Below are 22,025 nucleotides of genomic sequence, written 5' to 3' on the forward strand. Positions count from 1 at the left end.
TCCTAGTTATTCTTCGTGTTCTACTGCCCCTGTTACACGAATCTAATTTGGAATAGCCCTGTCGAATGGACATATAAAATTCCCATTTAAAGATAATTTTGTTTGCGATGGGAATCAAAGCGACGCTTTCCGTTGACGCTTTCCGTCGTATGAAAGATGTGATGTGCTGGATTTGTTTACGCTGCAAAAACGAAATTGAAAATATCTACCGCAATAGCAGAGAAAATCGCGTGGCAACCCATAGGGGAGACATCCGGTATAACGTTATATGGGGAGTAACTAAATTCCCTTTATAAACCTCGAGGACAGTTTCTTTACACCAAAACAAGGAAAATATGTCTAGTAAATAGGGCTCTAAAGTGCATACCTTAAGAGCTATGAGGACTTGCCCGTCTTCGCTTCTGTGAAACACACCTCTTTCATTAACAAGTGCTCACAGCTCTTAAGGTATGAATTTTGGAGCCTATATATTCTAGAATTTTTTTCTCGTTTGGGGCAAGGAACCTGTCGTTAAAGGCTGTAAAGAGAATTTAGTTACACTGTGTATATCGATCACGGCTTCTCAGCCCTGGAGTTTTAACTTAAGTAAAGAGCGGCCTTGAAACATATATTACAGAGTGAAGCGCGCTAAATTGGAATCTCATGCCTCCTAAAGCAGACCCGCTGGTCTTCCGGCTATGCATTCTCCTGAACTCTGGTGAGACTCACTGTAAATAGTAGTTTAGGCTTCTATCACTCAGTAGCAGAGTACAGACCATTTCATTTGTTACTTATCAGTTCGCTATTAGATGTTTTGACAATGCAGGAAGTTTTTACACTGTGCTACATTTTTCGTTATTTCTCCTAGATACAGTATCTGCAGGCGAGTCTTTCAGCTTACACGTGTTCTTATACAGTAATGTTTAAGGTTAATGGTTATAATTATAAAATGTTTCTCTTGGATACCTGGTTAAAATTTATTCTTTTAAGAGAACGTAGGCTGTAGTCGCTTAAACTAGAGCTCCTTCAGTAGGTTAAACCAGAACCTTACTTTTTCGTGTTAAAAGTCTGCCTGTGTTAGTACGCAGTATCATTTTCTTGGATTTCTCTTGCAGACTGAGCAACACGAAACTATTTATCGTCTTGCAGATTCCAAGTATGTAGTGGGGAAGGTTGATCAAACAAAGTGAAGACTATCTAAAATCATTAAAACTATTGATGCAGTTGAGAAAAGAGAATGGGTTGGAAGAAGGTCAGTAAGCATTTCAATGTTCCTAAAACAACACTTATGAGATTTCCCAAGACGAAGTACAGGGAATGCGTGAGGAAGCATCAAAAACACCAAGAGTCAGACCTACGGTTTTTGGATAAAGACCTTGAAGAAGTTTTGTCTTGCTATGGGAGCTTCTTTTTTTGTCTTACTCATAATGACTTGTGAGGAACGACCACACAATTACCAGACTTAAGTAACATTGCACACTCTTGAACACTCTTTCAGAAAAGAAATTTATATGAAAAAGTGAGTTAGTCTTTCTCCTAAACGGCACAAAACTAAAGTGGCAGAAATAAAGCCTACAGAACAACCTATAGCAGTTCTCTTGAATTCATCAAAGGATACACAGAGAAATTCTATAACGTTATTCACTGACTTAATATTTTTTCTAATATTGTTTAGTATTATTTCGATTATTTTTAAGCAGGGTGTCCAATTCTGGCAACTATTTTTCGAATACTCTAAGTGATATAGTTTTAACCTTTTTATAATAACTACTAATTGTATTTTCTAAGTGTAATATGTGAATGACGTATAACATGATAACGTGACTAATAAATGCATTAAAACATATTTTATTATTATCATTATTATTAAATTACGAGCATAATTGTATCTGGACACTTTTCTTTATTAAAGGTGTGATTCCAGGTGTTCAAAAGAGTTGTTGTCCCCATTTCCTCACAATAGGTCAATGACTGACCCAGCCATCTTCCTCAGCTGCTGCGAGTTTCATTGTTATGTGTACTTGCTACCTGGATTCCAACCAGACTGTGAACTATTGTTGGTCTCAGGCCGCTATTTATAGCAGAGTTCAATTCCCGATGCCCACTATGCCCTTTGATGATCTTTTGTTTTTTAGATCCTGTACTGATATTAACGAATTGGTAATTGCTCTCAGTATTTTCCAGCTCTGGTGGATTCGATGACCAACGAGATCATAATAAATGGAGTGCTGGACCTCAACTCTTGTTTAAATTGAAACCTCCGTCCCTGCTTATTAGGTTTCCAAATTTTTTTCATAGGCTCCTTAACTGTGCTGCCCAGAAAGTTGTCATTTGTACTATTATACTAGCGAAATAAAGATGTGATAAACAGAATAATCATGGACAGAGGGTTGATGTCTGCCAGTAGTGGTGTAAAGAGAGTTCTGGGCCACTTTGTTTGTATGGGTTGCATACATTTAGTAGCAAGTACACATTCAGTAGCAAATCATTCACCTCTTCTCCCGTCAGCGTATTGTTCTGCTAACTGGTTTCTGATCCCCTGGGGATAATCCATCCTTTGAGAAACCCCCACCTCGCCCCCGTCCTCCATCTCCTCCCCTCGTCTGGGGAAAGAGACACCCTGTGCAGTTCAGTTCTGAACTTTTTCCCTCCCTAGAAAAACCTCCATTCCTCCCAACTCATCACTGACTTTCCTGTTCCCCTGTCGCACTTCCACTCCCTCTTACCCATATGTGAATTGGTCGAAAAAGTAATGCTGAATGCTGGAGAGGAAGGATCTCATGACATGAAATCCCAAATCAGTATTAACTGACATAATACTAAATTATTCAGTTCAATTTGCATACTGCCTATTGGCTTCTGTCTCGGGTTCTTCGGCCGACGTTCATCTAATGATTTTTCTGACGTTTCGCCAGCACGAGTGGCTGGCATTGTCAAAGCTTCACCCTCCATTGCCGATGGTGAACTGGAGGCGAGCTCGCGGCCGCAGACTATATGTACCTGGCGCGCCAACGTCCGAGGCCTTCTCCGCGGTCATTTCCGGTGCGGTTCTCCTCTTGCTATCTGCGACGGTCATTCGCTGCAGTACGGGAAGCCAGGATCCGTTTACCTTAAGGCTTTCCTCTTTCTTGTTGAAACTGTTCGCATGTTTTTGGATTTCTACAGCTTCTCTGAACAAGCGCACGTGATAGTGCTTCTCTACAGCCAGAACTTCCGTGTCGGCGAATTTTATTACGTGGTCGGTCTCATTCAGTGTGTGCTCCGCCACGGCAGATTTCTCCACCTGCCCCAACCTGCAATGTCGCTTATGCTCTTTGATCCTGGTGTTAATGGATCGTCCAGTCATTCCGACATAAACTTTTCCGCATGTGCAAGGTATACGGTATATTCCCGACATTGCAAGTGGGTCTCTTTTCTCCTTCGCCGATCTAAGACACTCTTTGATCTTCCTTGTCGGTTTGAAAATCGTCTTTACGCCGTGTTTGCGCATGATTAGTACGCTCGTAACGAGAGCAGGACGAATATGTGAGCCTCAACACCTCAAACGAGAAATGCAACACCTGGAAACTGTTCTGAGGAGCAATGGGTACTCCACAAATTACATTAGAAGTGTAACAGAGCTAAACACTCGGCGAAGTAAGGAACCAGAAAAAGTAATGTCGGGTACGGCCTTTCTGCCATACATTCCCAGAGTGATGGACAGAATCGGCCGTATATTGCGCAAACACGGCGTAAAGACGATTTTCAAACCGACAAGGAAGATCAAAGAGTGTCTTAGATCGGCGAAGGAGAAAAGAGACCCACTTGCCATGTCGGGAATATACCGTATACCTTGCACATGCGGAAAAGTTTATGTCGGAATGACTGGACGATCCATTAACACCAGGATCAAAGAGCATAAGCGACATTGCAGGTTGGGGCAGGTGGAGAAATCGGCCGTGGCAGAGCACGCACTGAATGAGACCGACCACGTAATAAAATTCGCCGACACGGAAGTTCTGGCTGTAGAGAAGCACTATCACACGCGCTTGTTCAGAGAAGCTGTAGAAATCCAAAAACACGTGAACAGTTTCAACAAGAAAGAGGAAAGCCTTAAGGTAAACGGATCCTGGCTTCCCGTACTGCAGCGAACGACCGTCGCAGGTAGCAAGAGGAGAACCGCACCGGAAATGACCGCAGAGAAGGCCTCGGACGTTGGCGCGCCAGGTACATATAGTCTGTGGCCGCGTGCTCGCCTCCAGTTCACCACCAGCAATGGAGGGTGAAGCTTTGACAATGCCAGCCACTCGTGCTGGCGAAACGTCAGAAAAATCATTAGATGAACGTCGGCCGAAGAACCCGAGACAGAAGCCAATAGGCAGTTTGTCAACAAGTGGCCACGAAAGCCTTAACAATTTTGTCAATTTGCATAGTCTTTATTTAATCATTTTGTAGAAGACAGGGCTCCTCCCCACTCTCTCCCATTTGTGAATTGGAGGAAAAAGACTCAGCACAAACTGAGTACTTTTCCTGCCAATTCACAAGTGCGGGAAGAGGAGAGGAAGTGGTGAAGGGGAAGGGGGAAGTGGGGGATGTTTGGGAATGGCGTCGGGATTTCCCACGATGGGGAAAAGTGGCTCATAAATCAACTGGAGAGTGGTGACAGAAAGGTGTGCCTTTTTCCAGAAGGGTGGGAGGGGCACGGAGTTCCTCTGAAAGACAGGTTATCCCTAGGGGGTCTTTAATTCAATGGTGTCATAAATCACTTCGAAGAACAATAGCTCAAGGAGAGAGGGAGGAGATAACTTGACTCTGAATGTATGCTTGCTCCTGCATGTATGCAACTCATACAAACATAATGGCGCTGAACTCTCTTTACCTCAGTACTTGTGGTCCTCAGTTTATTATGGTCCTGACAGCCGTTATATCCACTTAAAATGGAGAACACAGGTGATCCCAAATGCTCGCAGATCCAAAGTCTTACCTGCTCTTGAAGTGGTCAAGTACACACTTTAAGGAACCATTTGCACTCGAGCACAGACGATCTTCAATTTACGTAACTTAGCTTATATGTATCGATTTTTTAAGACAAGAGAAAGCAAAACAAAGCAATTAACACCGCTCTCTTGTCGCAGCCAGTAGGCATCTACTCTCTTATGTCATTCGTTGTCCTAGAAGGACGTAATATTTTGTGCGGCTCCACAGTTAGCCATATTAATATTTATTTGCAGAAAAGAGGCGCAGAATTAATAAGTCGCTCTCATTTGTGAATTATCTGCAATTATTTACTTAGAATTTTACTCACTCCATTTTCATGATTGAAGCTGAGGTCAGATATCAGACTTTGTCTACAAAAAATATATAATGAGCCCTGGCTACGTTCCGTACATCTTCGGACGTGCAAAGCTCGATAAATTCATGGCGTAAATTTTAATCTCTCAATTACTTATCCAAAACAAAACGAACAATAATTATTATTATTACAATTTATTATTATATATTATATGTTATTATTTATTTTACACTTTTCGAAATAGGTCACCTGTGTGTAGTAGCCAAATTTTGAGTCAAGTCAGCTGTGTCCAGAGGAAAACACAATTTGAATCTATAGAATTTTTCCTCCTATTTTAAGAGACTTAGAAATCTCTATGACTGCTAAGCTAGACCACTCTTAGTTATGGTTAGGAACTGGTGATAAAACACTCTTTCCCATAATAAGCCATTCTCAAGGTATTTAAAGAGATAATAAAATCATTTTTATTCCTTATTGTTAGTATAAAAACGCTTTTTAAAAACTTCAAACATGTCTGGATCCATTTTATACTTTAAAATCAAATCCTGTGTTTACTGTATATTTTCACGTTTGTTGTTAGATCGGTGAGAACTGTCTGTATCATTCATTTTAATGTAGGTGATTGTCTGAGTCTGAACGATAGCATCAATAAATTATGCATATGTGGATGTGCTGACTGTTGTTTGAAACATGAAATGTAAATAACTGTTAAAAAAGAGTTGCATCAGTAGTTAAAGACACCCTCAAAAAAAATTTGGCACTATCACAGAGCAGCTGTAGACTACTTTCAATGGTAAAACACATGACATTTATGTTAGAGACGTTGATGAGAAGCATATTTTCTTTTTATACTTAAAATATAGTTTTTCCTACAAAACACTATGAATTTATTTTTATTTAAGGTTGAATAACAAGCAAAGTGAACTTTTTTTTTTTTTGCTGATTTTTCTCTATATAAGTGTATGAAGGTTTTCGGTAATGGCGGTAGAATAGACATCTGGCCTGATACATATATTTTTTAATGTTAGTAACATTTTGCACGGAAATATAGCGTTCACTGGAGGCAAATTCTTTACGAAGTAATGTTAAAGGTTCCTCACATAATTCAGTAACAGCCTTCTCTTTTACGCTACTTTAATCGTCTGTTTACTTTACAAGTGGTGCTCTGATTGTGACTTCACTAGTAAACAGAATGTTGGTTGAAGAGTCGTTTAAGTAAATACGTGATCTACATGTTTTTACTGTACCCCACGCTGCTCAACTTTGTATTTCTCTATCTTTCAGAAATTTATTTCGTCAACAACAGCCAACTTATGACCTCTTTCACTTGTGTACTCCACAGCTACAGTCCATTTCACGTACAAGCAGTAGGAACTAGCACTAACAGCACAGCACAGTTCTTAGGGGAAGTGTTAGTGATAACAGTGCAACCATCAGTTCAGTGCATACTTTTCCTAGTAGCAAATAAGACGCTCACACACAGGAGGTCTGTTTATGACATACCTCATCGTGCGCAATCGACCTGCGTGCTGAGATAATGCTGAACCTGCTCACGCGTAGATGGGAAAACGTGAATCTTTTCGCGCGCTATCCATACCCACCGGGAAAACGCTGTGAGAATTTGCGTTTCACGGAACATCAGTGTTGGCTCTGAAAAAAGGGGCGTAGTGGGGTTTGGGAGCGGAACTAGGCTATAAATAGCGGAGTGTTCACAAGAATTGTTGACAGTGTGGTTTGGATGCAGGCAGCGAGTACACATAATAGTAAAACGCTCAGCACCTGAAGTAGACGGCTGCGTCGGTAGTCAATAGCTTGGTAGAACACATTAATCATAGCGTCAGTGAAACATGCCAAGAAAACCTGAGAGACAAATTACTTTGTATTAAAACTGTTAATATCTGCAGCCATTTTCCTCAGTTGGTAACTGCAATTATGTTTTATAATAAACATTATAAAAATTCCGTCTTTTGCAACTGAATTAATTTGTTTGTACCAAACACTTTTCGCCTATACCTGCTAAGCATCTTATATAATTATACATGTTTTACTATGAGATTTGTAGCGATTCTTTGGCAGGTTATTTAAATCTGCCCATTTCTGTTTATAACTATACAATGCATTTCTTTAGTTAGATTCATTTTTGTCCTATTTACGCATCCAGTTGTTGGTCTATATGTCAGTGGCAGTGCGTGGTATTGTTGTAATGCTGCACAACGCCAATAATTTTACACTTGATAAACCTGCTTTTCTTATACAGGGTGTAAATTTCAAGTTGACAAACCAGAATAACTCGAAAAATAAGCTTCACACGAAAAAATGTGTAGAATCCGAAGTTGATTATTTTCGAGGGGGACATCTGCTGGTGTTAAAATTAGCCCGACACCCCAGCCCCCTGGGGGTGGGGCGGGAGGCAAGTTTAAAATTTCAAATGGCACCCCCATTTTTATTGCAGAATCAGATTCTACATAAAAACTACGTACATTTTGTCTTAAAATTTGTTTTGATTCTTGGTAGCTGGCGCTGTAATGCAAGAAAATCCATGTTCTCATTTTTTCATGGAAAATGGTTACGGATAAATAAAAAATATTTATTTACTTGGTACATTTTGATTCGCTAAAACTAAAACTCTCCCACTCTCCCCATAGGGTGGTGTTTGAGAGAGAGAGAGGAATTAGAGTTTTACAAACTTATCAGAATCTGCGGAAAAAATTAATATTTGGGTCAACATTTGCAAAACTCTAATTCCTCCCTCTCTCTCAAACACCACCAAATGGGGAGGGAGGGAGAGTTTAAGTTTTAGCGAATCAAAATGTACGAAGTAAATAAGTATTTTTTATTTATTCGTAACCATTTTCCACGCAAAAATGAGAACACGGATTTTGTTGAATTACAGCGCCAACTACCAAGAATCAAAACAAATGTTTAAGACAAAGTGTACGTAGTTTTTTATGTAGAAACTGATTCTACAAAAAAATGGGGGTTCCCAATCGAAATTTTAAAGTTGCCTCCCGCACCACCCCCAGGGGGCAGGGGTGGCGGGCTAATTTTAACACCAACAGATGTCCCCCTCGAAAATATCAACTTTGCATTCTACACATTTTTTCGTGTGAAGCTTATTTGTCGAGTTATTCAGGTTTGTCAACTTAAAATTTACACCCTGTAAACTGATGGAAAAATCGCAACACTAGAAAATAATTAATGTGGAGTCATGAAATTTCGGGAATACACTTGTCTAGGTAACACATTTAAGTCATTAACATTCCAAGAAGAAATGTTAATGTAAGCGTGGGATAAGCCATTTCAAATGTCGAATGCAGGTAGATTAATAATCGCTGTAGCCATCAAAATGTTGAATGCAAGTAGGTAAACGTGCATGCACTCTGTCGTTCAGGTGGCGGATGTTGGTCTGTCGGATGGAATTCCGTGCCTATTGGACTTGGATGATTAATACAGGGACGGTTAATGCTGTCTGTGGATGACGCTGGAGTTGTCTTCCGATGTTGTCCCACATGTGCTCGATTGGTGACAGATCTGGTGATCGAGCAGACCAAAGCAGCATGTCGACACTCTGTAGAACATGTTGAGTTACAACGGCGGTATCTGGGCGAGCGCTATTCTGTTGGAAAACACCCCATGGAATGTGGTTCACGGATGGAAGCACGACAGGTCACATCTCGAGACTAGTGCAAGAATTTGCAGTCAAGATGCTTGGGATATCCACGAGAGTGCTCCTACTGTCATATGAAATCGCACCCGAGACCATAACGCCAGGTGTAGGTCCACTATGTCTGGGACGTGGACAGCTCGGTTGCAGGCTCTCGGCTAGCCTCCTTCTAAGCAACACACAGCCATCACTGGCACCGAGGCAGAGCTAGCGTTCATCAGAAAACGCAACAAACCTCCACCCACCCTTCCATTGAGCTCTCGCGTGACATCACTCAAGTCAGAAATGGCGGTGGTTTGGGGTCGGTGGAAAGCACGCTACAGGGAATCTGGCTCGAATTTGTCCTTGAGGTAGATGAGCTGTAACACTTCGCCGTCTCACTGAGATACGAACTGCTGCACAAATTGCTGCTGTGGGTGCAGTACGATGCTCCATACGCCGAACATGACGATCTTCTCTCTCGGTAATTGCACGTGGACGTCTGCAGCCCGATCTTCTACAGACCGTGGTACATTCTCGTGACCACCAATCCCAGCAATCATGTACAGTGGCTACATTCCTGCCAAGTTTTGCTGCAGCATCGCAGGAGGAACATTTGGCTTCTCGCAGCCCTATTACATGACCTCGTTCAAACTTAGTGGAGTGTTGATAATGGCGTCTCGGTCGCTTTAAAGGCATCCTTGATTAACACGCCTACCAACTTTCACTAATGTCGCACATCTCCTTCTTGGTGCTGCGATTTTTTTCTCTCATTGTAGTTTTCTGGGTTTAGGGAGCCTAATATATACACGAAATACGTTGCAATCAACTGGTTTTGGTCGTCCATCATCCTGTTGTCTTGTAACTGACCCAAAAACGTCGCTGGTCTTGAAGAAAACTGAGGGGGGTTACATTCCTACGGAAACTCTCTGGCGGGAAGTGCGGCCGGTTGTGGTTGGAGCGGGTACGATTAGAGGCCAGTCCGTAGGAGCAGTCAGCATGCTTGCCATTGACGTCACAGGGTGTTGCAGTCGGCGTGCAAACTCCCTGACTAGGAATTGTACCGAATGTGCAGTTAGGTAGCACCATCGTATTTTTGTAAACACAGAGAGATAAGCGGATGCGTAACGACCAACAAAATCTCACATGTGATTGATAGAATAGGCTCATTAATTATTTTTCTTTGTTTGATTTTTTTTTCAAAAAAAAGGGAAGGGAAAGAACTACGGAGAACTATGTAGGTGCACAAGGCGTCCTGCATGGTCCAACAATCTCTTGTAAGGGAAAGGGAAGGGAAAGAACTACGGAGAATTATGTAGGTGCACAAGTCGTCCTGCAGGGTCCAACAATCTTTTGTGGTGAAGTTCTTAACTTTACCCTTACCAATAATGATACCCTGAAGCATGGTAACGGCTGGGTAACCGTAGCCCTCGTCCGTGGACCTAAAGTTGATGAAGTTCCAGGGCTACAAAGTTTTAACGGCCGTGACGTCATCGCTTATCGGACATTTCACGTCGCAGAGGTCTATAATAGAGATATGGGTAAATCATATTACCGTTTGTACTCAGGACCAGGAATCATCGTAAAATAAATGAATCTGAATCTGTGTCAGTGTGGGTTAAGGGTGTTGACAATTATAAAAAAATTAAACTCGTTGGTGATCTAACCCATTATTATAGAAATTACATAAATTCTTTCCCTTCCCTCTTCCTTACTAAAAAAATATATCAAACAAAGGAAAACAATTAATGAACCTATTCTATCAGTCACATACGAGATACTCTGTGTGAGCGTTGACCTTGGTCATTACGCAACCGCTTATCTCTCTGCGTTTGCCGGCCGGAGTGGCCGTGCGGTTCTAGGCGCTACAGTCTGGAGCCGAGCGACCGCTACGGTCGCAGGTTCGTCTCTGCCTTGGGCATGGATGTGTGTGATGTCCTTAGGTTAGTTAGGTTTAATTAGTTCTAAGTTCTAGGCGACTGATGATCTCAGAATTTAAGTCGGAGAGTGCTCAGAGCCATTTCTTATCACTCTGTGTTTACAAAAATGACAAGCCAAATGAGACGCATGCTGCTAGATTTTCTGCAGCACGCGTCCGGGAATCCACTCTTCGGACTTAGAAAATTTCTGATCGCTAGCGTCAGCCAAGAACCGCCAACCGTACATCGAGAACCCGGGCTCAAGGATGCAACAGTTTTGTCTATATAAGTAATGAATCTGCTAAGAAGGCGTCAGTCTTCGTGCAACCGCTCAAGCAACAGCAATACAAACAGTAACCATTTTGTTTCATTTACAAATTTGTTTTAATGGTAGAAATGCAGAGGAAATGTTTCTCATCGACCTAACTGCATTTTATATTTCTGTCATTTGTAAATAGAGCTTAATGTTAACATTGTGACATTTGGGAAAGTGGGTAGAATGTTGCGATTGTTACTGCAGCCACAATGTTTGTGTTTATTATAGGCATGAGTATTACATCTAAGAACCTTGTGGTTGTGATCCTTCTGGGCGGCTAAGTGTTTTGGCTCCTGATATCGCAGTTTTCTAAGCGTTTTCTACGAGGGCTATTCGGAAAATGAAGTCCGATTCGCCGGCCGGGTTGGCCGAGCGGTTCTAGGCGCTAGATTGTGGAACCGCGCGACCGCTACGGTCGCAGGTTCGAATCCTGCCTCGGGCATGGGTGTGTGTGATGTCCTTAGGTTAGTTAGGTTTAAGTAGTTCTAAGTTCTAGGGAACTAATGACCTCAGATGTTAAGTCTCATAGTGTTCAGAAGCATTTGAATTTTTGAAGTCCCAATTGTTGCGAAATGGAAACCACCATGAAAATCAAAAATGTCTTATTTGCAACAGTTAGCTACAACTTCTAGCTACTTCTCTACTTATTAGCCGCTCCGACTTAGTAGTGTTCCACCAACTTTCCAGTCCTCTCTTCATAGAAGACAGCCGCCTGTGCTTTCCGCCAATGTTTTACGCTGGTCTACAGCTCGTTATCTGTGCGAGAATGTTGTCTTCATAGCTAGCGGTTCATCTGAGGAGACATGAAACTCAGGAGGAGCCGATTTCGGGCTGTATCGTGGGTGACCAAACACTTCCCTTTAAAACCGCCGCAGGAGCATTTTCATTGCCCCTTCAGAGTGCGGTCGAGAATTGCTACGTGGGCTGCACGACGTCAGGTTCTCACCGGTCCTCACTATTTTCTAGGCATCTTTATGTGCTCACTGTGCTCTTAGAACTGAACAGAGTGACGTGACGTCATCTATAGGCATACTACAGACGCTGCTCAACGGATCTGTGCAAAGCTGCATCGGATTTTCGCTATGGTTTCCATTTCGCGCCTTGTCGGACCTGACATTCTAAATAGCCCTCGTATATCTTAAAGGAAGAGCATTCGGTTTATACGTTTTTGAATAAGGTGAAACTACGTCATGAACATCTTACATCTACTGTAACGTCCCATTAGGAAAATTATAAATGACTGTGCTCTTACGTTATTTTATTTTCAAACAGCTGAACAAACCTGAACGTACTCAGACATTTCTCTCTTTACTTATTCTGATCATCACTAAACTGACAAACAATATTTTTTTTAGCACAACGCAATCTGACTTTCAATAACCCCTACAAAAGAATGGCCCTGACTAACAATAGCCTTTACCTTTCATGAATCACTTACCTCACAAAAATCTTCGTTACACGAACTACTGCAATACAGCGAGCGCCAATACTGCCTGCTAAATAAAAGATGCTAACTACTGCGGCCTCTCAAAACTGTGGCATCTCTCTCTCCACATCCACCACTGCTGGCGGCTCACCTCCAACTGCCCAACGCTACGCGCTATTCACATCCGTTGCCCAACACTACACTAGTGAATATTCCATCAATGAGTCCAACCAACCACAGACTGCACACAGCGCAGTCAGTGATTTTCATACAGAGCGGTACGTGGCGTTACCAGTATACAAACCTAAACAGCCTACTTAAACTACCTAGCACAAGAATTCACGTCACTGTCGGGTGCTGTTGGTGTATCGGAGTTCATAATAACCAACAACCTAGGGAAGACGTTCACAGAGTACTCGAAACTGCTGAAGCTAAATCTCGAACTTCTCATTACGTCGGTCGAAGCAGAAAGGTAAAAAACAGGACGACGAATTTTCAATGCAAGTGAAATACGAACAAGTGTACTTATAGTGTATAATTTGTCTCTTATTTCGAATCTTTTAAATGGCAAATGTATTTCATTTCTACTAGGAATTTAGCTTATTGCGAAACGATATTAGCTGTCTTAGTTAGTCGACAATTGATAGCATGTTCTTCTCGATAAATATTTTTCTGCCATAGATATGTGTTAGCAGCATCGTAAACTGGATTTTAAAATGGAATTTTGTATCCTTCATACACCATGAATTGGAGGAGTGTTCACATCATAACGAATGTCAGGAAGCCAGCCGCCCAGATAAAGAATTTTGCACAATTGTAAGCGTCTGACATAATTTTTTTGTTTGACCCATTATATTTCATGGTAAAAGATGAATTTCCATTATTTTGTGATTTTTCGTACGATGTTATGAAATTACTCCAATGACGCCATTCACAGATTATGACACGGCAGTCGGCGGGAACCTACACACCTGTAGACGAAGTTTGCGTTTGAGTTATCGGTAACGTTACCGAGGCTATCGAAACAAAAGTATCGATGCTCACTGGTGTCAGCAACATCGGAAACCCTCCGACTCTGGACTTGTGAGGAACGGAGAGAGATCCGTGTTGTTATTCGCTATTTGGGTCAGGGCCGGCAGCAGAGGGTCGGCGTACGCAGACGCCTGCCTGCAGGAGTTATCCGGCGCGTAAGCCCGTCGAGGCCGCCGAGTTCAATCAGACGCGGCCGGCAGCACCCCTAGCCAGCGTCCCTTCTTTTTATACTTTTTCCCCTCTTTTTCTCCTCCGCTCGCGCGCCGGGAAGACCTTGCGGATCGCGTCCAGTATCCCCATCCCGTCCCCCCCACCCCCGCCCACCAGGGCGCTATCAGCCGCAGCCAGCGTCTTATTACCGCAGAAGACGGCGGCGATCCCGATGAAATACGGCCAGCGCCGGGGATGGGAAAATACTAAAAAATACTGCCGGGCCCCGGGGGCTGGGGTGGGGGGCAATATGGAGATAACAAGCCGCCACCAGACGGCCCGCCATCTTCTTTTAGTGCCGCAGCGCCGCGCCGCGCCGGAGCCAAGATGGCGGCGCCCGGCGGGGACATAAGGCGGGGCTGCGCCGCCCCCGCGCGCCTCCGCCGCCCCCGCGGGCGAACCGTTCGCCGCGCTTTACGAGCGCCGACGTCTTAAAAAGAGCATCAGCGGCGGGCGCGCGGTTTCCGAGATAGCGGCCGGGCCGAATCTGTTTCCGCAGTAACGGAGCACCGATTGCCGGGAGATGTAAGTCAAGCCGCAGCCCGGCCGCCCTCTGTTCCGCTTCTTCCTCCCCGGGCCGCCACCGCCGCGCCCCAGAGCCGGCAGTTATGCTAATGCGCGCGCCCCCTAGCCCGGGGCACGATTAGCGATCCGACCTCCGCCGCGCGCCAGACAAACGGGGCCCGCTGCTTCCCTTCCCCTCCCCACTAAATATCACGGCCGCCGGTATTGTTTCCTTTAATCCGACGGCGCGGGTGCCGCCGCCTTTCTCCAGGCGGGCCTCACACTCTGCCTGCTGGAGCCAGGAAGAAATACTCCCTCGCGTCCTTGCTGTGGTCCCACCGTAGACCACAAAGCCCAATTGTCATGCAGTTAATACAAAACTGTGACTACCTAAGGAACGGATGATCTTAAAACGTCTACGTCATTGATAGACATCCTGATCCATATCGTCAATTAGTGGGGGTCCAGGTTTTCAGGGTGGGTGGTACTCAATATAAGAACATTTTCATTACGTTTTACAAAATTTTGAGAAGGTTTTTGGTAACTAATTGTTATCGTGTGCTTTAACTGCTTCATAAATTTCATACAGTGAAGTTACTTTCCTGATTTGTACACTGAGGTGATCAAAGTCATGGAATACCTCCCAATATCGCGTCGGACTTCCTTTTGCCCAGCGTAGATCAGCAATTGGACGTCGTATGGGCTCAACAAGTCGTTCGAACTCCCCTGCAAAAATACCTCTACAGCCGTCTATAATTGCGAAAGTGTTGCAAGTGCAACATTTTGTGCACGAACTGACCTCTCGATGATGTCCTATAAATGTTCGATGGGATTCATGTCGGGCGATCTGGCTGGCCAAATCACTCGCTCGAATTGTCCAGAATATTCTTCAAACATATCACGACCAACAGTGACACGCTGACACGGCGCATTTTCATGGGAACATTAAGTCCATGGCCGGCCGTTGTGGCCGAGCGGTTCTAGGCGCTTCAGTCCGGAACCACGCGGCAGGTTCGAATCCCGTCTCGGGTATGCATGTGTGTGATGCCCTTAGGTTAGTCAGGTTTAAGTAGTTCTAAGTCTAGGGGACTGATGACCTCAGATGTTTAGTCCCATAGTGCTTAGAACCATTTGAACCATTTTTTGAAGTCCATGAATTTCTGCAAATGGTCTCCAAGTAGCCGATCATAGCCATTTCCGGTCAATGATCGATTCATTTCGACCAGAAGTTCCAGTCCATTCCACATAAACACAGCTCACACCATTACGGACCACCAACGGCTTATACAGTGCCTTGTCCACAACTTGGATGGGATCTGTACCACGCTCGATCCCTACTACCAGCTCTTCCTAACTGAAATCGGGGTTCATCTGAGCAGGCCATGGTTCTCCAGTCGTCTAGGATCCAACAGATGTGATGACAAGCCCAGGAAACGTCCTGAAGCCGATGTCGTGCTGTTGGCAAATGCACTGGCCTGGTTCATCTGTGCCATAGTCCTTTAACATCAGATTTCGCCGCAGTGCTCTAAGGGATACGCTCATCGTACGTCCCACATTGATCTCTGTGGTTATTTCACACAGTGTTACTTGTCTGTTAGCACTAACAACTATGCCCAAACGACGCTGCTTTCGGTCGTTACGTGAAGGCCGTCGGTCACTGCGTTGGCTGTGGTGAGAGATAATGCCTAAAATTTGGGATTCCCGGCACACTCTCGACACTGTGGATCTCGGAGTATTGAATTCCTTAACGATTTCCGAAATGGCATGTCCCAAGCGTCTAGTTCCAACTACCATTACACGCTGAAAGCCCTAATTCCCGCCGTGCCACGACAAACATGTCGGAAACTTTTCTACATTAATCACCTGAGAACAAATGGCAAGTCAGCCAATGAACTGCCCTTCTGATTCTTCTGTACGCGATACTACCACGTTATATGTGCATATAACTATCCCATAAAACACCTCAGTATAAACCACCATTACTGTGGAAGCAGTGGGCGGTTGGAAAATTTTACTGTTATCAGTGGATGGTAGGTAATAAATTTTGACCACCCCTGGTGTACATGATTAACTCGACAATTCACACTTAACTGTGTAACGTGAACGTATCTTCCGAAATCTTGGCTAGCACCTCACGGGACAGATTCGTAAACTATACTGTTTTGATATTTTTTCGTTATAGCATAAACAGTAAATTACACAATTATTTAAACAATGCTTTCCTCAACTCTGGGGTGTCGTTCTAGGTATCTAATTTAACCCTTTCCTATCTCTCACTAAAACAGTATGCAGTTTTGAGCGTTGGGACGTATCTATCTCACATCCGTGTAGTGATAGCATATCGCCAGATGCTTTAGGAACTTGAAGAAAAATAGAACTGACCATGGTGTGGATATACAGAAAGCTGTAACCGATCAAGTCGGGTGGTGTGTATTTACACTGTGTCTGTCCCACGAAAATCGAATCAGATCACGATCTTCTCCATTCCAAGAATGTGTAGAGTAACTACTTGTGTTTTCTTATTCATCATAAACATTATTTTGAAATATTCCTACGCATTTCAATAATTTTGCTGGTTTGTATATAATTTGTGTGTAGTGAGACATATCAGCTGCAGAAAATTTCATAGAATCTATTAAACACTGATTGGGGGTATGTCAAAACCATCTTCAAATGTTGTGTTGAAAACCTGTGTGACATATTTCATGTTTTTACTGTCAGCAAAATTAATGTGCTGTATTGCTGATTTCTTACACTTTTTTCCATCTGTCATCCTGATAAAATCATTCTAAAATTGAAAATTTCACTCCGAGAATCCCAGGTTCACATGAAAACATAGATCTAGTTAGTTTCAGCGGACACGTGTATCCCACGTCACTGATTTTCAAAATCCGTCACCTTAAAATTTTTTTGGTACTGAAAGTGTATTATTTTCTCACAAAGAAAACAGACTTGGCCTTTTATTCTTCCAATTGTATGCTAAACAAATTTTAACTATGAAAGGGTTAAAAAATTGATACTCTTATAAAATTAAACACACCACATTTTATTCTCCAAGCATCTGAAAGTGATACAAATTAAGAATCTGGTTTCCCAGATTGTATCAGTGGAGGCACAAATTGTGCCACCCTCATAAATATGTGTATCCCTGAGCTTAGACATACGTACTAGACTAACATTAAGGAAATGTTCCATATTTTAGTTCTTAAATCACTCTTTGTAGGCAGTAGAATAAAAATTTTTTACTCCTTCCCCCACCCGCACACTTTCTACGAATCTACATTTTGCTTTTCATGAATCAGATCATTTTTTCCATCCAATCTTCCTCGCACATGGTATACACATGGTATAATTGGCATAAATGTATATACTTTTGTATGTGTTACCTTAACATGGATACACATCAATGTGTTAATTGCTTCTTTTCTGCGTCGAACAGTCTTCCCCGAGCAAGTCACGAACTTTACAACCTGAGGCCCTCCGCATAGTGGTAACTGCATCAATAAGTGCTCTACGCCTGTCAGTATAGACTAACTGTTTTCCATTCACACGAAGCACTTCAACACGTCACCTGTTGCCCATGGGAAAATAAGCATTAATTACTTGCTTGTGTCACGCGCACTTAGGGGTAATACCCAACCTAAATACCTACAGTTTGTAACAGCTATAATTATTAATCTGCAAATGTCATAAATACTGATGTGATATTGATCAGTATACAGTCCTCAGTCACCAGCACAAATATCTGCACTTATACCAGCCACATCTTGTATGTAGCTTTCCTTCTCCGCAGTGTGTGCAGAACACTGCCTTTTCACAGATTAAGCTCCAGTTCTCGATTTTCTTCACATTTGCTTCGATTTTTATTCAGATTAGGAAAACAACGGATTAGGAAATTCACCACATCGTTTCTAGACATTATGTTGCATTATTAATGCTAAACGCTTTCTCAAAGCTCAATATACGAGCAAGTTTCGTAAACTATACCGGTACAATATTGGAACCGTATAGCAGTACATTTCAGTCAACGTCACCATTTTCTCTTCGTCTGTTTCCTACAAAAAGATATAACAACAGATACAGATTAATGGTTCAAATGGCTCTGAGCACTATGGGACTCAACATCTTAGGTCATAAGTCCCCTAGAACTTAGAACTACTTAAACCTAACTAACCTAAGGACATCACACACACCCATGCCCGAGGCAGGATTCGAACCTGCGACCGTAGCAGTCCCGCGGTTCCGGACTGCAGCGCCAGAACCGCTAGACCACCGCGGCCGGCTACAGATTAATGACTCTGTTAAAAAAATGTTATTTCATATATATTCACCCGTAAATAGAAAATTAATTTTACACTTATCTTATAATAGTAACCCTTCATGTAATCTTCGTTACTCGAACTACTGCAATATAGCGAGCGCCATTACTGCCAGCTAAATAAAAGATTCTAACTACTGAAGGCACTAACTAGTGATAGGCATAGTTAACAAATGAAAGACTTTGATAGAGAATAAATAATGTATTTACATTAATAGTGTTCAAAAGTATATATATATATATATATATATATATATATATATATATATATACCAGTTCATAACATCCAGTCTTACAAATTTCCTTTTTCTGACAGACACACGTCCAGGTCGTCCGCTCTCAAAACTCTGGCATCTCTCTCCCCACATCCACCACTGCCCAACGCTACTCGCTGTTCACATCCAACTGCCCAACATTACACTAACAAGGGAACCTCCCCATCGCACCCCCCTCAGATTTAGTTATAAATTGGCACAGTGGATAGGCCTTGAAAAACTGAACACAGAGCAATTGAGAAAACAGGAAGAAGTTGTGTGGAACTGTGAAAAAATAAGCAAAATATACAAACTGAGTAGTTCATGGGAAGATAGGCAACATCAAGGACACTTAAAACGCAGGAGCGCCGTGGTCTCGTGGTAACGTGAGCAGCTGCGGAGCGAAAGGTCCTTGGTTCAAATCTTCCATCGAGTGAAAAGTTTAATTTTTTATTTTCAGGTTACGTGACAAACTCTTATGTTTTCATCACTTTTTTGGGAGTGATTATCACATTCACAAGAAAACCTAAATCGGGCAAGGTAGAAGAATCTTTTTACCCATTCGCCAAGTGTACAAGTTAGGTGGGTCGACAACGTATTCCTGTCACGTGACGCACATGCCGTCACCAGTGTCGTATAGAATATATCATGTGTTTTCCTGTGGAGGAATCGGTTGACCTATGACCTTGCGATCAAATGTTTTCGGTTCCCATTGGAGAGGCACGTCCTTTCGTCTACTAATCGCACGGTTTTGCGATGCGGTCGCAAAACACAGACACTAAACTTATTACAGTGAACAGAGACGTCAATGAACGAACGGACAGATAATAACTATGCAAAAATAAAGAAAGTAAAATGTTCACTCGAGGGAACACTTGAACCATGGACCTCTCCTTCTGCAGCTGCTCACGCTACTACGGGACCACGGCGCTCGTGAGCTGACGGTCTCCATAATATTGCCTATGTCGCCCATGGACTACTCAGTTTGTATATTTTGCTTATTTTTTCATCCACACAACTTCTTCCTGTTTTCTCAATTGATCTGTGTTCAGTTTATCAAGGCCTATCCACTGTGCCGACTTATAACTAAATCTGAGGGGGGTGCGATGGGGAGCTTCCCTTGTAAGGAATAATCCAACAATGAGTCCAACCAGCCACAGACTGCACACAGCGTAGTCACTGATTTTCATACAGAGCGCTGCATGGCGTTACCTACATAAAAACCTAAACAACCTACTTACAATAGACAGTAGACAAAATACTAGGTACACAGGTGAGGCTAAATTCGGAACAGTACGGACTACATCTTCCAGACAGACGGACATACAACTGTGCGCTCTTCTAATCAGTACTCAGTTTCGTATCTAGCACGTGGGCGCACTGACTGAATATGGTCACCAGCAAAGCATCAGTCAGGCGAAGGCTATCTGGTGCCTTCGGTACCACCTCAGTGGATGCCCAGGTTCTGGTGCACCGAATGTGCCTGATAGATATCACGATAAAATACAGAGCTTCTAGGTACTAGTTAAAGATGGGATGACTAGATAAGGGACAAATAACAACTTGTGTATCGGTACAGACGACACATAACCTTAAAGGTTGACGTTTGTGTAAGTGGAAAGGTGAGTCAGATGTAAGTAACAAGGGACGTAGACTGTACCACTTCCTCCCTGACGTAAGGCGGCGTATGAAAATGAACATATCGATCCCAGCCGCGATATGGCACATTTCTTAACTGGACACGGACCTTATCTCTTAAACCGCGTGAGTCTGAGACAGATACCAACGTGCACATGCGTAGAGAAGATTCTCTAGAATACACAGTTTTCTTCTTCGGCAATACGCGAACAGTAGAGATAGACTACACTTAAACTACGAAGTAAGAGACATACAATATACACAGCAATGAGAGACCAAGAGAAATGAGTACAGTTAAATGCATTAACAGACGGTACTTCAAAAACAAACCATGAAGAGTACCTGCGGACATTACGTAACAGACATGCCTGTATGCAACGTAACAGCAATCTTCAGAATATGGATAGCGACACCCACAGTGGCAGGAATGACAGTGACACTGAAGGATGTGATCAGGAACAGGAAGATGAGATGTAACAGTAAGTAAGACACTTATAAATATGGATCAGACATAACACGCCAACATGCATTGACAAATTGTACATATCAGTCAAGCAACAGTTAAGGATAGATAGTATTAGAATAAATGTAGTGGAAGATGCTGATAATGTAGCCAACAGCACCCAGTGCTGTACACCAATGAATATTTCATGCTAATTTGTAGGATTAGTAATACCATTTCTCTACTACTAACTATAAATTATTTCTTATTACTGGCGGTCAACAGCTCGAAGAAACCATTCCGAGATATTCTCTACTAATAACAATCGTTGATGACACAAATCTCACCGCTTTCCTATCATCTTTTTACAGTCTTCTTAAAATAACAAAATCTTATTTATACACTCCTGGAAATGGAAAAAAGAACACATTGACACCGATGTGTCAGACCCACCATACTTGCTCCGGACACTGCGAGAGGGCTGTACAAGCAATGATCACACGCACGGCACACCGGACACACCAGGAACCGCGGTGTTGGCCGTCGAATGGCGCTAGCTGCGCAGCATTTGTGCACCGCCGCCGTCAGTGTCAGCCAGTTTGCCGTGGCATACGGAGCTCCATCGCAGTCTTTAACACTGGTAGCATGCCGCGACAGCGTGGACGTGAACCGTATGTGCAGTTGACGGACTTTGAGCGAGGGAGTATAGTGGGCATGCGGGAGGCCGGGTGGACGTACCGCCGAATTACTCAACACGTGGGGCGTGAGGTCTCCACAGTACATCGATGTTGTCGCCAGTGGTCGGCGGAAGGTGCACGTGCCCGTCGACCTGGGACCGGACCGCAGCGACGCACGGATGCACGCCAAGACCGTAGGATCCTACGCAGTGCCGTAGGGGACCGCACCGCCACTTCCCAGCAAATTAGGGACACTGTTGCTCCTGGGGTATCGGCGAGGACCATTCGCAACCGTCTCCATGAAGCTGGGCTACGGTCCCGCACACCGTTAGGCCGTCTTCCGCTCACGCCCCAACATCGTGCAGCCCGCCTCCAGTGGTGTCGCGACAGGCGTG

General features: G+C 43.3%; 1 protein-coding gene across 1 annotated transcript in view; it reads left to right on the forward strand.

Annotated features, from left to right (window-relative positions):
- The window catches only part of LOC126204305 (trypsin 3A1-like), a 133,822-nt gene extending 119,552 nt beyond the window's left edge, over window positions 1–14,270 (forward strand). Inside the window, exon 5 of the mRNA XM_049938691.1 lies at window positions 14,094–14,270. Within this exon, the coding sequence (XP_049794648.1) occupies window positions 14,094–14,270 (177 nt within the window). The remainder of the gene's footprint in view (window positions 1–14,093) is intronic.
- The last annotated feature ends 7,755 nt before the right edge of the window (window positions 14,271–22,025 follow it).

This window comes from Schistocerca nitens, chromosome 9 (genome assembly GCF_023898315.1).
Source record: "Schistocerca nitens isolate TAMUIC-IGC-003100 chromosome 9, iqSchNite1.1, whole genome shotgun sequence".
NCBI classification, from domain to species: domain Eukaryota; kingdom Metazoa; phylum Arthropoda; class Insecta; order Orthoptera; family Acrididae; genus Schistocerca; species Schistocerca nitens.